Source organism: Solenopsis invicta, chromosome 1 (genome assembly GCF_016802725.1).
Source record: "Solenopsis invicta isolate M01_SB chromosome 1, UNIL_Sinv_3.0, whole genome shotgun sequence".
Lineage (NCBI taxonomy): Eukaryota > Metazoa > Arthropoda > Insecta > Hymenoptera > Formicidae > Solenopsis > Solenopsis invicta.
Genome location: NC_052664.1, coordinates 13,969,828 through 13,990,284, shown reverse-complemented (window position 1 = coordinate 13,990,284; position 20,457 = coordinate 13,969,828). Strand labels below are relative to the sequence as shown.

The 20,457-nt window shown below is 28.6% G+C and overlaps 1 protein-coding gene across 14 annotated transcripts in view; it reads left to right on the top strand.

Moving 5' to 3' along the window:
- Positions 1 to 20,457, top strand: part of LOC105194352 (potassium channel subfamily T member 2) — a 255,391-nt gene that overhangs the window by 176,497 nt on the left and 58,437 nt on the right. For all 14 annotated transcript variants that reach the window (XM_026137908.2, XM_026137907.2, XM_026137902.2 and 11 more), the window contains 2 exons: positions 13,367 to 13,446; positions 16,300 to 16,399. In XM_026137908.2, coding sequence (XP_025993693.1) covers positions 13,367 to 13,446; positions 16,300 to 16,399 — 180 coding nt within the window. The remainder of the gene's footprint in view (positions 1 to 13,366; positions 13,447 to 16,299; positions 16,400 to 20,457) is intronic.

Here is a 20,457-nt window from a genome sequence, read left to right as displayed (position 1 = left end):
TCACCCAAGCAGTTTCTAGAATCTAGCGCAATCCGTTATACGTACATGAACTATTGCGAACTAACGTATACTTTGCTTTACTTGTACACTAGTTTCCAGTTTTGAAGGATATATGTACAAGTTAAGGCCGTGCTCATGTACATGAAAATACGTTATGACATATTACGGTAATAAAGCGGTCAATGGAGTGCAAGGTTGCCGATAAGTATTTTTATACAGCGACCGACGTCGTAGTTCTATTTACGGTGCGCGAAGGCAGGTCGCCATATAATTATAGACGAATGAGATATAGATCGGTAATATATTTCGATTACAAATGGCGAACAATTCTAACGCAGAACTAAAAGCTAAGTATCCTTAGCTTAAAAGATTAACATTATTGTCCGAGTGCCTTCCACTTAGAGATTGCGCTTATCTCACTTTACATCCACATGAATTATTTCAGACGGAATTCTCTCGGTGATATTACACAAATTACGCGGCGTTCATGGATTGATGTAAACCGTAATTTTAAAGACGCGGGAGATTGATAGTGTGCAAATTATTTTCGAATTGAATTATTTTGTATTCATAAAATTGATTTGCTTAAAATTACTGATTTTTTTCCAAAAAAACAAGCGGTTATTATTGTAAACTTAAAAACGATGCTAAGTGTAAAATCGACATTGCATTTCGTATTGTTGATTATTATGCAATAAATAAAAAAAAATGATGAAGTAAAAGAAACATTTTTTTTATTTTTTGAAAAATTGTGAAATAATTTGTAAGCGAAAAATATTATTTTTTATGTAAACATCATGTGTAATCCTATACGTTTTGACGAGAGTTCTATCCCTTAAGTCGAAATTATCTGTAAGGAGATGTTTCTAATAGAAAAAATATAATTTTCAATATAAAATAAAATTTATTTTTGCATCATTACGATGCGTTAAGAATATTATACGGTATCGGCAGTGCAAAGTTGCAGAGACAACTAGCAACGTAGCGGTGAGCGCTCACGTATAGCAGGCACGCGGTTCACCGACGTATGTTTATTTAAAGGATAGCGCTGATTGGAAGTTTCACTCAATAATTACTGTTTTATTAAGCATTATAGAAAAAAAAAACGATTCAGAACTTTTTGACTCAGTCTTTAGCAAGTTAGCAAGGAATAGCACTATATTATTCGTGGGCGCTTTTTAAGATACATTCTGCATAAAAAAGGAACTTGTGTATACAAACTCGTTAAAAATATGCTTTGCTCTTTTTAGTGATATTATTTATTTAGTTGAGCATTTATAAACATTTTTTTTGTCATAAAGAAATGTAGCAGGAATTATTTTTGTTGTAATAAAACAAAAACGGGAAAAAGTAGCATGCAAGCTCTCACTTTATTTAATTTCAAGTGGCAAAAAGAGACATTTAATCAAACATGAAATGACGAAAGTGGCTATTTTCGAGAATGCTTTTTGTGCATAACTGAAGCATCCGTTTGGATCAAAAGGTACATTCGTATATATCGGGTGCTGCTTTTAATTATTTGCCAAAGATTTCATGTAACAGAAAAGACAAACATTTTATCAAATATGTTTATAATTGAGTCTTTTTCCTTTTGCATGAAGTCTATCTTTTCACAGATTTTGCGTGTCTGATTTGAGAAGCAACACATGACTTTTCCATTATATAATCCCAGTAGGTGGACTTGCCTAATAATTTATTTAAACAAAAAGTATTGTGCGGAATATATTAAATAAGTTCTCCAAAGTACGTCGACAAATTTCAGTAGAAATTAGTAAATAAATTTGTATCATAGATTTATCATTTTATTGATACGTAAATTACTTTCTTCTTTATAACTTATGCAATATTATATGTTTAATACTTATAAACATTGATAAATATTTATAAACAATAAAACCATAGAACACATTGTATGTTAATGATAATCATAAACGCTAAAATTTAACAAAAATTTTACAATGTAAAAGGTCTTTAAAAAAATATTAAAGCATCTGTATTTTGCTATTTGACGTAAGGAAGATACCGATATAAATTGCCATAAAAAATTTTGTATATTAGAAATATATATTAGTGGTTTTGTCGAAAGAAAAGATTGAGTATTCAGTTATATGTATATCAAAGGTTCAATTAATCAACTCACAAATGTACAATCAATTATTAGATATCTCTATATAACCTATTTAATAAATGATCTCGAATGTAATCTAGTTATTAACTAAAATTCGTACACAATTAATAGCGTATCATGATATGATATTGATGATATTTGATGATATTTCGATTTCATGAAACACAATAGCATGATTTTCGTACATGAGTATTCTCTTTACTCATTAGTATTTCCGTAAATTATATCAAATGCCATCTAAATATCGACACAAATTTTCCATGCTTATACTATTAATAACACGTATGCGATACGTATACATAATACAGCGCTGTTCGTTTCCATGTAGCGCGTTGCTCGTTTTCATCGATATTAAGTATTAGAAGTAGAAGCGATGATATAGCGTAATAGTAGAGGACAAATTTGTTAACTACAAATTACAAAATTTGTAGGTGCAAGTTTGGAAAACAAACGCGTAAATCGATTCGTCGAAGTTTTTGCTGATGATAAAGCATCTATAGTCATCAAACAGCTCATAACTATTGAATTGGAATGATGTATTGTCCGTTCTTATTTGAACTCTGGACTCTGCAATCTGTTTCTTTATTCTTTTTATACGTGATCTTTATAGGATTACAAAAACGGAAACAAGATTTGAGAAATGGATGTTACCTAGTCATTTAATAACGGCTAAGTTAAAGTATGGACGAATGTATATGAATTAAGAAATTTTGTGTAAAATTTCTTTTTAGTTTTGTAAGCTGAAATAATAAATCAATTTGTTATTCTAGGAAGATACTTAAACTTTAATGTAATATCAATTCAGACTTTTCTAATCTTCTCAAAAATCTTAATGTATGATAACAATTTTTTTTTAAATGAAATTAATAAAATGAAATTAATAAACATATATTATACGGTTAATGAAATATACTTGTAAATTTATATATATTAGATATTAACAGCTATTGCTTACTATTCTTACAATGGAGCAATTTTATAATATGTACAATGGAGTAAGATTTGAATAATGCGTATTTCTACCATTTCAACGCAGATTAAATTTAATCTTAGTTTAACTTACTCTTTATCTTTTCCCAATTTTTAAAACTAAAAAGTAAGTTTAAAAATAAACAGTAAGTTAAATTAAGATTAAAGTTAATCTGTGTTGGCAAAAATAAGCGTCAGAAGCTTAACTAACGCGTTTCATATCTTTCTATATTACAAATACATATTTTCCTATATCACATCTCAAAAAGAATATTTTTTTGTACAGTTATTTGATACTACTATAGGGCGGCGTTCTGAAATTTACTGCGAGTACTGAAAATCTATAGCTTCTGTTATAAATACTATAGATTTTTATTTATTTAAGTGAATGACAAAATATTCCCTAGAATATATAACATACATACGCATACATCACTTAGCTTTAAGCATTACAAACTTTTAAAAAAAATTAAGTATATAATTTTCAAAAATATTAATTTGCAAATACTAATCGCAATACTTTTCTTTTGTATTTAAAGTATAATCAATTACATTAATAAAAAACAACAAACTATAGAATTAATTTGCAAAAACCAAATCGCATTATGAAATACATAAAAAAGCAGGGTTGGCAGGAAAAGTCCAATAAGTGGAAAAAACCATGGTAAATTTCGGATTTTACCGTCCCGGACTTTATCCCATAAACTGGCAAATTGGAATAAACTGGCAAAAATTAAAAAAGTGACTATTAAATAAAATATATTTATATGGAAAAGAAATATTTTTGCTGTAATCTTATAATGAATCTTATATATATAATCTTATATATATTAATGAATTTTATATAAACCAATAAAATAAACCAATAAAATCTTTCTAAATTAATATATGTAATTAAATGCAAAATAGTGTTGTATGTAATAGTAAATAATAGTAGTAATTAATAGTAATAATAGTAATAGTAGAAATAATTAAATAGTAAAATTTTATGTTTACCAATGTTTATCAATCATTAACGTCTTTGCGTTAGCCATTTAACATTTTATAACAAAAAACTAATTTATTTGTTACGTCAATTTTTAATCTATTACGAATTTTGTTTTGGATGAAACTTAGATTGGAGAATACTCTCTCTATTGACGCTGAACTCGCTGGACAATTATGTAAATGCATGACAAAATTAACGAAATCTTTGAGCAAATTATATTTAAAATAAAAAAAATTATATTAAATTATATTAAATTATATTTATTATTATTTTTGCCAATTTTTTCCGGAAAATACCATTTTTTCCCAGAAAATACTGAGTTTTTCCCACTGGCATGGACTTGATAAAAAAAATATAGAATTTTGCCAACCCTGTAAAAAAGTTAATTATAATGCGTAAAAATAATATTGATATACTTGTGAAAACATTTTTAGCTTTCTATTACTTAATTATGCAAATAATAAAAGTTCTAGCGAACTTATTGCCGATATGTATTAATAAACAAAATCTAACAGCAATGATGTGATATAAACAAAGTTCAAAAATATCTAAAAGGGAATAGCTATTTATTGCGTTAAGTTATTCGTTAAGCTTTGAGTTTGTTAAGCGTTGAGTTGTCTGCAATATCAGCTACAATACATAAACGTTAATATTGATTTGGATGCGGCGAATTTCAACAACGATGATAAACGGGTTCTTGTCCTTATAAATTGCTCGAAGCAATGTGTCCAATAGTTTCAGTTGGAGTTATGAGTTATTCACTTCCACATGGGCAAAACAAATCTCTTCTCCAAGAATTGCTTTAAACAGAAATTGATGGACTGTCTTGGAACAATCACACACAATTCTTAAAATAAATGAAAAAGCGAATTTATCCTGAAACTTTTTTTTCCGTGATAACAAGAAATCTAAAAAAAAAAGTAGAAGTCTGAAGTTTAGAAAGCATTTAGTATTACATTTAGATCATAATAATAATACATGTGTTATTAATTTCCTAACTTTAGAATTATATAATTTAGATTGTAAACTACTACAATTTAATTATGTTAAATTAAATTAAATTATTGTAAAAAGATTGATAACAATAAGTTCTATATAAAAATTTTTAATGATCTTAATGGAAAATAGCAACTCTTTCACATCGATTGAGCAGTAGAAGAAATTACTTGTGTGTCTTTTATTTTTTATCAATTAAGGATTTAATTAACCGGTAATTGTAGCTTATTCCACGTCAAATATATTTTATTGGTACTTACGAAACAAAGGCTATTAACAGCTCACAGATAATTAACATAAAGCTCTATTGAATTCTTGGATGGTTTTGTAAAATATAATTTTACATGTATAAGATGTAACATTTAAAATAAAATAAAATAAAATTATATAATTAAATCGAATATATCATTACGTAAATGTAATTAAATTTTATTACTGTATTACATAAATAAGACACAGATATATGTGGATCACATATAAATATAAAAACATATATTTGTTGTTATTTTAAATTATTATTTAAAAAATTCACTCAAATTTGTTTAAACAAAGAACTTGTAGAATAGTGAACTAGAAAATATCAACGAATAAAAGTAACTAATTAAATTAAATTCAAGATTTAGAAAAAAATTGAACTATTTACATGTAAATTTACATACAGTAATCTGTGAAGAGATAACGAGATTTTTCTCTTTTAAAAGAGATAATTTTACATGAAAAATAAATAAAGAAAATTAAATACTTAAAAATTTTTATTTATTTAATTTATTGTTAATTTAATTATTTAATTATTTTTATTAATAACATTGTCAAGAATTTTAATTATTTCTAACTGACTTTTATTACTACTAATAATTTAAACGCGAGTAATTCATGAATCTTGTTCATATTTAGAATTTAATCGTTATCAATGTTAAAATAAACTTGACAATATCTTAATAGAAATAATAAAATTAAATAATTAAATAAATCATAAAATTTTTTAATATTTCTTTGCATCTCTTTAATTATTTTCTCACTAAAATAATCTTTTTTAAAGAAGAAAATTTTTTTTTACTTCTATTACCTTCTCACATATCATTGTATGTAAATTTTAAAATATTTATTTAACTTCTTTTATTTATTTGCTATCTAAACTAATTTCTTAAAAAAGAAAAGTTTATGTTACTATTACTCTTACTATATAAAAGAGCTTAAAATAATAAATTTATGTCTACTATTACGCCTACTGCAGTATATTTGGTAAAAGATGAGAAGTTCATAAACGTCGAGGTGACTTTCTGAAAACTCATTACTGAGAATTGACCTTCTAGTGGCGACCCAAGCCAATACAAGCAATATAGACATTCGTTTCATTGAAATGAAAATATTTCGCTTCGTTTAAGCTAGTCGCGTTGTTCTCTTTGATCGCGCACGAAAATCGCTTTGTTGTCAACGCATATTAATTCACAATTCAATGGACCAATAATTATAGATTTAATTTAACTGAACCTAATTGTTACTTAGCAATTTTTTTCTTATACCGAATATAATTGGACGGGAAGTACATGTAGGAAATTAACGATAATAGTTTATACTAATCACATCCAGATATAATGTAATTCAAGTTAAACGTGAAAATTTTTGTTTGGTGTATCCGATATTTGATAGTTGTTTCAGTTTAATTTACAAACAATTAGATGCAATATGATTGAGTTTAATAATTAGATTAAATTTGTTGCAATTAGACTTGAAAGAAATTTGTAACCTATAGCAACATTACAATTAAATTAAAACTTTAAACAAGACGATAAAATAAAATGTTTTATAGTGGTAATATATACGTATAATACTTGAAATAATCTGCAAGATAATATCACTTCAAGACTGATTGCTAATTGTAAGTAAAAAATTATCAGTGTTAGGAAAGTTACTTTAAAAAAGTAACTTGTTACTTTTTTATAATGCTACAGTAAGTCATTAGATTTCAAAATTACATTATTTGATATAATCAATGTAAAATAAAATAATAAATATTAAAACTTGAAACTCTATAAGCTATTTTGTATATGTATACAGCACACACATGCTTTTCTTTTCATCAAAATTATCTAATAATTTTTTAAATTCTTTATCGCTTACTGTACTTATTTTTAAAAGAAAATTTAGATTAAATCTTCTTTTAATACATTAATGTCATTGCTAACAATGCATTCCAATAATTACTGTCAATACTTAAAATTATAATATTTATGTAATCTAAATTATTCAATACCGACAGTGGATATCGAAATGCAGCTTAATATATGAGACGGTTTTGTTATAAATTCATCGATTGATCCATTGCATTAAGCGCAAATACAGAGTAAAATTTTTATAGAGCAAAATTGCAAATGTGATTGATCAATCAATGAATCAAAAAATTTACTTATAAAATGTCAGCATATTTCTAATCGCGCGATTAGCGCTTGATCAGCGTCTATTGAATATAAAGGCCTAATGGCTGTAATAGAATTGTAGTCATAGTCATAAGTGTAACATACAAACTACAAACGCTTACGTTAATCATCAATCATATCGATGCCATACGATTGATGATTAACGCAAACGTCATTTGTTTCGTATGGTATCGACACGATTGACGTCAAGTGTTTGTGCGTTAGACTTACGATTACGACTACGATTACGACTATGACTTTATTACGGCCATGTTTTTGCTCAGGTTCTAATGATAATAGAAAACGATAAAAATAACGACTAAATGTAATATTATCGTTACTGTAAGAATCGACGTTACCAGTAACGCGTTACTTCCCAATTCTAAGAATTATAAAATCTGTTTTTAAATAACAGATTCATTATTGCTCTTCATTAATTAGAGAAGAAACCTCTTGAATTATTTCAGATTTTTTAAATATTTTAAATTTCAGAAAATAATGATTTTAATGTAATGACTTAAATCCTTTCTAACAATAAAGTTCGAAGGGAAAAAATCTTTTTTTACTATATTTTTTATTAATTAATAAATCAGAAACTTTTTATAATATTGAATTTTTTTTGTTACTTTTATAGTTAACATTAACTATTAAATTTTTATTATTTACGAAAATAGAAGTTAAATTAACTGACAATAAAATCTTTTAATTTCTACAACAAAATTAGATATTTATATTAATGCAAATTGCATATTAATGCATTTCGACATTTTTGCGTGGCCAGCAAATATAATGTTTATTAGCTATTTTAATTATAGCAAAAATTAATTTTTGAAATTTAAGATAAAGTTATTTGCGGTACACTAAATGTAATCATTGATAATAGATCATCAATTGAAAATCGATTTTCTCTACATAACCTGAACCAATCTCTTCAATGAGATGAGTTGCATTGGTTTTACTGTGCATCAGTGATGGGAAGTGTGATGCGACTCGCAAATGTCACCTCGCGATTCCCAGAACGCAATTTCAATTGGAAATCGCTGACGATCTCTGCGAACCACATCCCCATGCGATGTAATTAGAAACGGCGTCGTAATGAAGCTGTCAATTATTTCCCTACGATGCAGCAGGCCGTTTCTATTCTCGATTTGTCACTGCATCAAAATGACGATTAACTAACAGCTTATCACTATAATTTATAAACTTTTTCCAGTTAAAAAAAAACTCTTTTTCGAACAGTGATACATGTCTGACTTTCTTTAAACTTAGCAATATGATTTTAAACACCTAATATTTTTAATAGAAATTTATTTTTTTATTGAAAATGCTTTTACGCCTTTTTACTTTTTCAATAACTTTATTATTGAAATAATATTTCCGTTAATTTGCAAGTCATATGTACGAATATATCGTGCATTCAATTTGTACAGGAGTTTCAAATCCGATTTTTATCCTAATCTTCATCCTGGCTTTAGAAGATACAGTTAGAGAATGTTTTTTTATCCGACTGTGCACAGGGCTTATCTGCAAAAATTACGATCGAGTTCAATCGTATCAGCGTATACGCGTTCTTTTGACTCGAGTGTCCTCAAACAGAAACATCGGTTGCAGTCGGCCCACGTATTTTGTCAGTGACATTACTCACAGCCCACTAAACGCGCTTTTCTCATCTACACGGCCGATCGCGTTAAATTACCGCGCATCGCGGAGTCTGCGGCGATATCCGCGTGCAAAACACGAGTGATATTGATATATTTCGCTTTGTATCGTTTGCAGAATCGATGGCCGCTCCTGTGAAGCTTGAAGGATTTGCATTCCTGTCGAATCGTTCAAACTCAACAATTTTTCACCATTGCATCGCTCCACGCAATGTTTTGTGGAATTTCCAAACTGGCGGTGTATATTGATATATGTCACTTTCTATCAAATTTTTCGAATTTGATGATTTCTAAACGTAGTTCAACACGTTATGTCTTTTATTTTATGTCAATAAATTTAAACACATGTCAGTTTGGTTAAAAATTGAAAACTTTCTGTGTCGTTGACCAAAACTATAATTTTGTAGCTATCGCAACAAAGTATCGAAAGTCATGTAAATTAATTTTAATATCACATAATCTTAGTATAACAAACTTTATTATTATTAAAGATTATTATAAGAGAATATTTATTATTATTGTTAGAGGTTGTTACTATCTTTTATCACAGAAATAAAACACAAATTTTTAAATGATAATTTAAAATTGAAATATGAATAAATAATTTTCTTATCATAAGATTATGATAAGGAAATAGCTGCGTTTACTTTGGGGCTTTAAGCATTATTTTGTCTCAGTTTATTAATTGTTAATCAATAACAAATGATGTTTACTTTAAGAACAGTATTAATAGGGAGTAAACGCTCTAATTCATGAGCAAAAAAAATGTTTTTTTAATAAAAAAATTGAATTTTTAATTCTTATTACAAACGTAAACGTTTCGGTTCAAGTTGTCGCCTTCCGTATTTCTCTAATTAAACATGTCATGTATCTTACAAACTTTTTTGTGAGTCCCATGGTAAATATGTCATATATACATGATGCTTACAAGCGCTATGAGCGCCTGTGTATTAATTTTAATTTAAAAAAAAATTTTTTTTTTATTATTATGACTTTTAAAAATATATTATGTAATTTTAATAAATTGAAAAGAATATTAAATATAAAATAATTTTATAAAATTTTAATATTCTTAAACCGAGTTTAAATATTGGAAAAATACATTTTTCTAATTTTCTTCGTCTTCATCTTTTCAAGATTGTGTTTGGAATTTCCTTTTGCTACACACTAAATTAAGATCTATAGTACTAACTTTTATGAAAGCTTTTTTTCTCAATTTACGGTGGAAGCAGATATCATGCATAGAGCAGGATTTCATTATCAAATATGTTTTCTTACATTATCGTGATAAGCTTTTAATATCACTTAACGCTAATAAACTAAATTAAAACATATAAATTAATGTTTTAATTGCTACAAAATTCCAATAATTATTTATTAAATTGTTATTATTGAATATAATTAAATTATTTTATTTATTATTTATCTGTTTTATTCTATGATATTTAACGTATGAATTCTTATCTTGTTCTATTGCAGAATTATTTTACTTAAATAATATTACGCAACTATTTCGCAGTACTTTAAATACTTTGTGTAAAGGCTATTTTTATTATCTGTGTCTTGCGTACGTTATTTCGTCATTTTCTATAATATATCCACATATTAACATACATGTATGTAGCGTCATGACTGACACACCTATCAAATCTACCTTATCACGATCTTTCTAATTAATTGTGCACATCCTCGATCTCTGACATTTACTTCTTAATTTTTATGGACACTTATATCCAAAGTATTAATTATGCAAGATGTTCCAGATCAATCACATAAAATAAAGAGAAATAGTTTTTATCCCTAAAAATTAATTTTGATAATTAAATCGGATATGCTCTATTTAATTATAATGTTTTCAGTTGTTCAAATTCCGACCGGAAGTTGTGTATCCAGATTAAATTTTAAACTTTTTGAATGTGTACTTTTTATTGCAGATCAATTACACGCAAAAGAAAAATAAAAAAACTTTAATTTCATACATTTTTTTTTCTGAAAATGCTTCTATTAACCTTAAAATTATAAATGTGATAAAAAAATAAACTAAATAAAAGTTTAATGGAAGGTATTTTTAGAAAAAATGTTGGAGACAATGTTTCCTATTTTTTTACGTACAATAAAATGTACCGTATTCTCTTCATTTTAAAATCTTCATTTTATTTTCATTAAAAGAGGTGTAATATGGGTGATTTAAAACACCTTGTACAACAAATGTGTTTAATACTATACTTAATACTGCATTGTTATAAAAAGGCGCATACAAATTCTATTTCAGAAAATTAAAATAACAAAAATCTCAATAACCAGATCTTTTTTATTCATTTATTTCTTCAATTGTAAACTATAAATGATTGCATACACTAAATTCAAAAGAATGGAAGAAAATTAAATTAATTGTTCTTTTAATAAATAAAAATATAAATAATATAATAAATATCAAGAATTATATTGTTTTACTTTGCAAGCAAAAATTATAAAAAAAACAAAATACGAACAGATTTGTTATGTAGTAAAAAGACAAAAAACGACAATTAGAATGACAGATTTTAATTAATATCCAATGTAAAAATAATCATTCAATTTGCAAATTATTGTTAGATTTCTCTTGATAATAAATAGAAAATGTGTAGAAAACTTTGTTAAATAATTATTCTCAAAAATATTTACTAATTTTATGAAAAGGAAAACAATTAATTCGTAATACAACATAGATATGTCAGCGTAAAAGAAAATCTGTCAACGTTCATAAGTCTTTGTCAACTTGTTTCTTTAAGCATGAGAGTGCATAAAGCAAAACACCGGCTCGTCCGTCTCGATCGGCATCGTTTCTTCCATCAGCTTTCCGCGTTCGCCGAGGACGGATAGCCTAGGTCAGGCATTCGTGACGTTATGTGGGTCAAAGAACCAGTTCAACAACTGAGAACGATAGCATACGACAGACCGCCTGTCGACGCCGGCCTGGTGACGTCACGCGACGCTATTCTCGGCGCAACGCCGACGCATTTACCGCGGCTAAAAATAAGGACTGCAGCGGTGCACCACCAAGCGTGCAAGATGACAGCCGGCCAATAAAATCGGCCTACTCGCTTCGCTGCAGTACTACTACTAACAATAACAATAACAACGGTCGTTGCACGCTGTCGATTCTGTTCTTTGAAGTTCAATTCAAACACAAGGATAATTAAAGATAACGATTAACGATCAACAAAAAATAGTAAATGAAAAATAACATTTAATAGATCTGTACTGACTTATATTATTTAAAATACATATAAGATTTTATATATATATAAAAATAATTGTTATTTTATTTAATAAATATTTTATATATTTTATATATTTTACTTTAACTTTTTGCGTGTAAATTATACATATATGTAAAGTTTGAATGAATCAAATTATTTCCTGTTAAAACTTTAGACGTCATAACTTTAAACACAATTTAAATTGTTTACGATTTACAAAATGTATACATATACTTGTGTAAGTATATTCATACATATACTCACACATAGTATATATGTATATATAAATATATACATGTTTACAGATATGTATATAAGCAAATCTGTAAGGACTAATAAATATATAGAATAAAATTTTTGAAGGGATGCTAGCTATCACATCATTTATCTTATACTCGACACTCAAATGCCAATTTCTGTAATGAATCTACAGAGATCTGCTTGTTCCATAACGTTGAACGGAAATGATACATGGAGCATAATACTGTAGACACAATAGATAGCAATAATGAGAATTTGAATGGCGCACGTGCGGCACACTGTTATGCTGTTTGATGATCACACGAACCTAATAATATAGCAACATTTCTTGTAAATGCTTTGATCTTGAGATAGTTCCAGTCAAACAAGTTTTTCTATGTTGACATGTATGAATTCCCTTATGCTATTACGTATCGCATTCGTGAACACAAAATGTAATACTGATATGCATAAGATTAGATATAGAATATTATTAGAAGGTTTGTTGAAAAAATAAAAATAATTTATGACATGTGTTAGGAATAATTAACTACAAATAAATATACAGAATTTTCTAAAGATATGAATATAGTTGAAAATTTATTAAATATGATTAAAAGTTATGAAATATAATTGCGTAAAGTTAGATAAAACATAAATAATGTATAGTTAACATCTATGGAAAGTTTGCGAAACTAGTAATAATATTGTTGTTTATTTGTTTCCAGAGTTCGTGTTGAGTATTATGTGAACGAGAACACATTCAAGGAACGACTGCAATTGTACTTCATTAAGAATCAACGTTCCAGTAAGTAAAGTTGAATATTTAAATTAATACATTTAATAAATTCTTAATCATGGTTTCCCAAACTTATGTGGCTCGCGATTTTTTTGAAACGAAAAATCTCGACGATTTGTTTAATTTTAGTAGATACGAAAAAACGCGTAGAAGGAAGGTGGGTTTTGTTCTTCTATTTTGTTTATACTATTTGATAGTTTTTCTACGTTTAAAATTTTTATTAAATATAATTTTATAAATCAACTTCTTTCATACATAAGATATAAAGATGTAAATAAGAGAACGCTTATTTCTTATTTCTGCACTAAAAAAGAATTGATTGAATTACAACCTGACATACAATTTAATGAAATATGAACAATTCAACTTTCATTAAAATAATTAGATAAGTTTTGTTAGTTGTATTCTGATTAAAGTAACCAGAGAAATTTAATTGCATCCATTCTGATTCCGACACCACTAAAAAAAATCTGGTTACATTAATCTAGTAAAGAAATTTAGTAGATTTAATTGATATATCTGTCCAAAATCAGACTTTTTATAGAAATTATCAGATTTCTGAATTAATTTTTGTACAAAAATAAAAACTGTTAAGATACATCTCTTTTTTGTCTTCGTTTTAAAATTTTGGAAACTTACAAGAGAAATCATTTTATTAGAATATAAGTACAAAATCTTATAATACTTTTATTCTATTGTGTGGTTTTCATTTTAGGAGAAAAGAAATACTGCCGTGTTCATCTTATGGCGGTACCGTGTATTTGGTCATATACCAGAATTTTGTAAATTAGAAAATGTTAATCAATTCCCTATAGTTACCATATTTAAATGTTCTGCATATCAAAATATATTTTATAATAACTGGAAATTTTGTTTATTTTCATAAAAATTTGGTGAAACAAATATTTTATTGTTTTAATCATAATCGTTTTCCTTGTGTGTTAATGATAGCCTTGTCGACATCGATCTGAATCATTTTAATGCGCAAGGAGTTTTATAATTGTAGTTTATTTCAAAATTGGTTTTGATTCCTACTATCGCTGAAAAATTTCTCGCAATACTTCGAGAATCCCTATTCCAGATATACGTTTTTAGATGTACGAAACGAGAATTTTTATAGACAATTAAAAGACATTGTAAATTCAATTGTTAAAATTCAGATTGTCAATCATAAAAGTGTCATTAAACATGTATTTCGGAGAATTCTGTTTTAGCCTATATTTTGGCGAAGAAAGACTGCCATGACACGACTATTGCTATAAAACATTGCTATAAAATTATTTGCTGCAATTTATACGTGATATTTTACATTGATATACTAATATATTTGATATCGCAAATATACCTACATACATTTCATTGTAAGAGAGAGAGAGAGAGAGAGAGAGAGAGAGAGAGAGAGAGAGAAAGAGATCTGCTGTCATAAACTCGTATCTGCAGTTCTATCTCACGCTATTTGATAGCACCATTACATTCCGCACTAAATCGTGACACGCGAGATACATAGTAGCACGATTAAAATATGTCATGTCTTTATCTATGTATTTTGACTTTCCAAATTCTTCACTTGATTAATTACTGTGAGCATTAATATTTTAAAATGTTGTATATATTTTTGCTACTTTAAATTTAAAATAAAGTGAACAAATATGATACGAAAACAAGAATCTGCGATAAAAGTAATAATACTATTTTCGAGATCAATTTAACCGCATCGCCGTATTGTTATATTTTTACCAAATTTGTCGCCTGAAATGGCCAGAGTACCGTCAATAGTTTTGCTACAAAGCGATCTTGGTTACTTCCTTTTAAAATAACAAAGCCGTTTCAAAGGCAATCTTAGAAATATTGCCGCCATCATTTCTGTAGTTATTCTGAAATAGAACGATTGTGCTCTTTCGAAACTGTGATGACGGTACTCGATAATAGATATTGTGCCATTGCGAATAAAATTCTTTTTGCTGGTGTTGACCTTTGTACCTGACCTATGCATTAGGACGTCGTGAACCTAACAGGTCAACGCTTTGTTACTCTTTGTGAAGTTTGTCGCGGGCAACTGGTTAAAGCATCTCGTTAAAGCCATCCGAACGGTCGATACTTGACCTAAACGTAAACCAATCTAATACCGATCTAATAATAAGTCTCATTCTTAGTAAATTCTTAACATATTACGTAACTTTTTCAAAACTTCAAATAATAAAGTACAATATATTTTTATTACAGGCATATACTGTTATAAAATTGATATATTTAGAAACAATTTTTTATTATTTTGAATTTTGTTGCACTAACTTCTTGAATAACTTTTTTTTTTAAATTAGATATTCTTTCATCTCATAGAATTTTTTTCAAAATTATTATTAAATTTTAAGAATTTTAGAATATTTTTGATTTATAATTAAATGAGTTTATAATTGGCTGTCGTTAATTGATTATTTTTAGAATATGTGACATTCAAATTTAAATCAAAATGAAAACATTAAAGAGAAAGTTTATTGATACTTGTAAAAGATTTATATAAAAAACTGTTAAAAATTTTTGAAAATTTTGATATATTATTTGAATTATTGAATTATTAGAATCTATTAATTGATAGAAGATAAAATACAAGATATTTCAATTATTTTTACAAACCTATTTTTGTGTTCTGCATAATATAAATCTAATATAAAAGCGTATTTTACATATCATTATGGCTTAATATCATTAAAAAAATGGAAGAAGAAATTAATATGCAAAATTATAAATTAAAAATTATATACTCAAAAAAAGAGAAACAAATTGAAAAATAGAATTGAATTACGACAGAAATCTAAATTAAGCAAACATAAAATCAACAAAGAACTAAAATTTATGTTTTAGGCTTGAGGATACGACTTGCCAATCTTTTCTTCAAGCTCTTAACATGCTTCCTGTACATATTCAGGGTTATTACCGACAGCGATCCAACATACGCAGCATGGTAAGCAACATTTTAAATATTCTAATAAATTCTTCTTAACAAAGCTAAAAATAAAAGTTAGAAATTTGAATTTGCGTTAAACTTTTATCCGCATTTAAATTTTTTAAATATAAATTTAAATATATATTACAGTAATACATCATACTTTCTTAGACTACTTAAAAGTCAGTATTTTATTAACAGTCAAAACTAAATTTATTTTTGTTCTAATATTTGTTACGTAATTCCGGATCTTTTTTTATTTGTTTTGTACAAATAAAAAGAAAAATACTTGTGTATTTTATAGTGTACAGCGAGGGGAAAACCCCTAAGGGCAATAAGTGTACAGATTTTAGGAATTACTACGCAAAAATTACTGGGCATTACGTAAAATTTTGGGCATTACTATAAGGCAGTAGTGTACACAATTTTAATTAGCGGTTACTCTCTTGGCCTATCTATTTCATAGATCTGATAAATTTGTGATATATTCATTTATAATATTATTTTTCAATTACTGGATTTTTTTGAATATTTTTTATTTTATATGTACACGTTACATAAATCTCCAATGAAAATTTTTCAAGGATTCAATACTTAAAAATTGAAAAAAACTTTAATTTTAAAACTCACCGGACCGATGCGCAGCAGCGGAGTAGTAACACAGCTACATTAATCTGTAAAATGCATATGAATCCAAATTATAAATCTAAATTATAATATATTATTCAAAAGGTGTGAGCAGTTTTTACGAAATGAACCGTCTTAGAAAAATATTCATAAAGAAATTAATTTTGAAAAGAGTTTTTTCATTTTTTTCTAAGTGAATTTTTTCATAATCTTTTCCCAGGAGTAATTATTTTTTTAAACTTTACAGGTATAACTTCTTAATGATCCTCCAAAGGTGTGTGCTAAATTAAAAAAAATGACCTCTCTTGAAAAACAAGTTATAAAAAAATTCACTCAGAAGAAAACGAGAAGTCTCTCTCTTCAAAATTTATTTGTTTATAACATCTCTTCTAAGTGGGACTATTTCTTGAAACTTTGCATACACCTTCTAAGTACCATTAGAAAGAGACCTGTAAAGTTTAAAAAAAAAACCCCTTTAAAAAAAAATTGTGAAAAAATTTACTTAGAAAAAAATTAAAAATTTCTCTCTTCAAAATTAATTCGTTTGTAACATCTTTTTTAAGTAAAATTATTTCTTAATATTTTACATACACCTTCTGAGTAACATTGGGAAGAAACTTGTAAAATTTACAAAAATAACCCTTCTTGGAAAACAAATTATGAAAAAATTCACTTACAAGAAAACGAGAAGTCTCTCTCTTCAAAATTAATTTGTTTATAACATCTTTTTTAAGTGGGACTTTTTCTTAATATTTTGCATACATTTTTTGAGTAATATTGGAAAGATACCTGTAAAGTTTAACAAAATAACCTCTTTTAAAAAAGAAGTGATAAAATTCACTTAAAAGAAAACAAAAAATTTTTCTTTTCAAAATTAATTTGTTTATATTATCTTTTCTAAGGTGGATTTTTTCTTAATACTTTGCATATATTTTCTGAGTAACATTGGGAAGATACCTGTAAAGTTTAAAAAAATAACCGATCTTGGAAAACAAGTTATAAAAATATTCACTTGGAGGAAGACAAACAGTCTGTCTTTTCAAAATTAATTTGTTTTTGACATCTTTTCTAAGTGAAACTTTTTCTTAATACTTTGCATACATGTTTTAAGTAACATTGGGAAGATACCTATAAAGTTTAAAAAAATAATTTCTCTTGGAAAACAAGTTTCCTCTTGGAAAACAAGTTATGAAAAAATTCACTTAGAAGACGAGAAATTTCTTTCTTTGACATTAATTTGTTTATAATGTTTTTTTCAAGAGATTATTTTTCTTAAACTGTATAAATAATTTTCTAATGTTACCCAGGTGTATGTAAGGTGGTTAAATTTTTTCCGCAATTTCAAGCATTTATATATTTAGCTTAAATGCATAAATATTTAAAACCAAGAAATTCAATCAAGTTGACAAAATTTAGTCAAGCTTATAATTTTTTTCTAAGTACGGGTAATCTATAAATAATTTCACTTACCCACAGTTGTTCCACGGTGCCTGATGCTCCTCTCGAGCCTCCGTTTCCTCCCAAATCCCGTCAATGGAGCACAACACAAAACTCGCGATTCTCGCAAACACGAAAGATCAATTACGATCGCATGCTAATTGTCACCGTAACGCGCGACACTTTATTAACGAAACTACCGACGAAGCGACATCATCACGTAGCAAAAGGGACACACGATCGTGCGAGGTTATGATCTAAGTCGATAGCATGAAAAAAATCTAACGCGCGCGTAGCCATCTCAGAGTGATGGTTATTTCGTACGAATATTCACGGCACTGTTGTACGGTGCACACGAAAACACTGTATGTACATGTAAAGAGAATCGGGCACGAAATGACCGAGCGTACGTACGTAGCGAACGAACGACGCGACGTAGCGAAATAAACACGGCGCGGCGCTTCCCCCCCGGTTACCTTCACTCGCCTTCGTCGTCTGGCGCACGGTGGAGAGTCAACACACAACCATCATTTCACCGTACATAACAAACTGTAGTTATGATAGACACGCGGCGAGATCGGAGCTGGAGCGGTTCGCATCCACCGAATTGCCTAGCGTAGTTGTGACGTCACTGCCTTCGCCGCTGCCGGCCCATCGACTGCTACCCCGTCGACTGCTGGCCCGTCGTCGCTCGTCATCCGTCGTTCGCCGAAATACGCATATCGCGACGACCTCCCTTCGCACAATTGTCACACGTGTGTTGGAATCGAGAATTGAGTTTCTTGAGGATGTACCTACCGCGACGAACGAAGACGAAACCGATTCGGACATACGTTCAACAATCGTGCAGTGAGGAGCCGTCGCGATGTGCGTATTTCGGCGGACGACGGGTGACGAGCGACGACGGGCCGGCAGCGGCGAAGGCGGTGACGTCACAACTACGCTAGGCAATTCGGTGGATGCGGATCGCTCCAGCTCCGATCTCGCCGCGTGTCTATCACAGCTACAGTTCGCGAGTGTTACGTACGGTGATACGGAGTGAAATGATTGTTGTGTGTTGGCTCTCCGCCGTGCGCCGGGCGACGAAGGCGAGTGAAGGGTAGCGCGGGGGAACGCCGTGTTTATTTCGCTACGTCGTTCGTTCGCTACGTACGCTCGGTCATTTCGTGCCCGATTCTCTTTACGTGTACATACAGTGTTTTCGTGTGCACCGTACAACAGTGCCGTGAATATTCGTACGAAATAGCCATCACTATGAGATGGCTACGCGCGCGTTAGATCTTCTTCACGCTATCGACTTAGATCGTAACCTCGAGCGATCGTGTGTCCCTTTCGCTACGTGATGATGGCGCTTCGTCGGTAATTTCGTTAATAAGTGTCGCGCGTTGCTGTGATAATTAGCTTGCGAACGTTATTGATCTTTCGCGTTTGCGAGAATCGCGAGTTTTGTGTTGTGCTCCATTGACAGGATCTGGGAGGAGATGGAAGCTTGGGAAGAGCATCAGGCATCGTGGAACAACCCTGTGGGTAAGTGAAATTATTTATAAAAAAATTATAAGCTTGAATAAATTTTGTTAACTTGAATTTCTTTGTTTTAAATAGTTATGCAATTAATCTAAATATATAAATGCTTGAAATTGCGGAAAAAATTTAACCACCTTACATACACCTGAGTAACATTAAAAAATTATTTATACATTAAAAAAAATAATCTCTTGGAAAAAACATTATAAACAAATTAATGTCGAAGAGAGAAATTTCTCGTCTTCTAAGTGAATTTTTTCATAACTTGTTTTCCAAGAGGAATTATTTTTTTAAACTTTACAGGTATATTTTTCCAATATTACTCAGAAGATGTACGCAAAATATTAAGAAAAAATCCCACTTAGAAAAGATGTTATAAACAAATTATAAATTATAAATTATAACAAATTATAAATTAATTTTGAAGATAAAGACTTCTTGTCTTCTAAGTGAATTTTTATCATAAATTGTTTGCCAAGAAGAGTTAT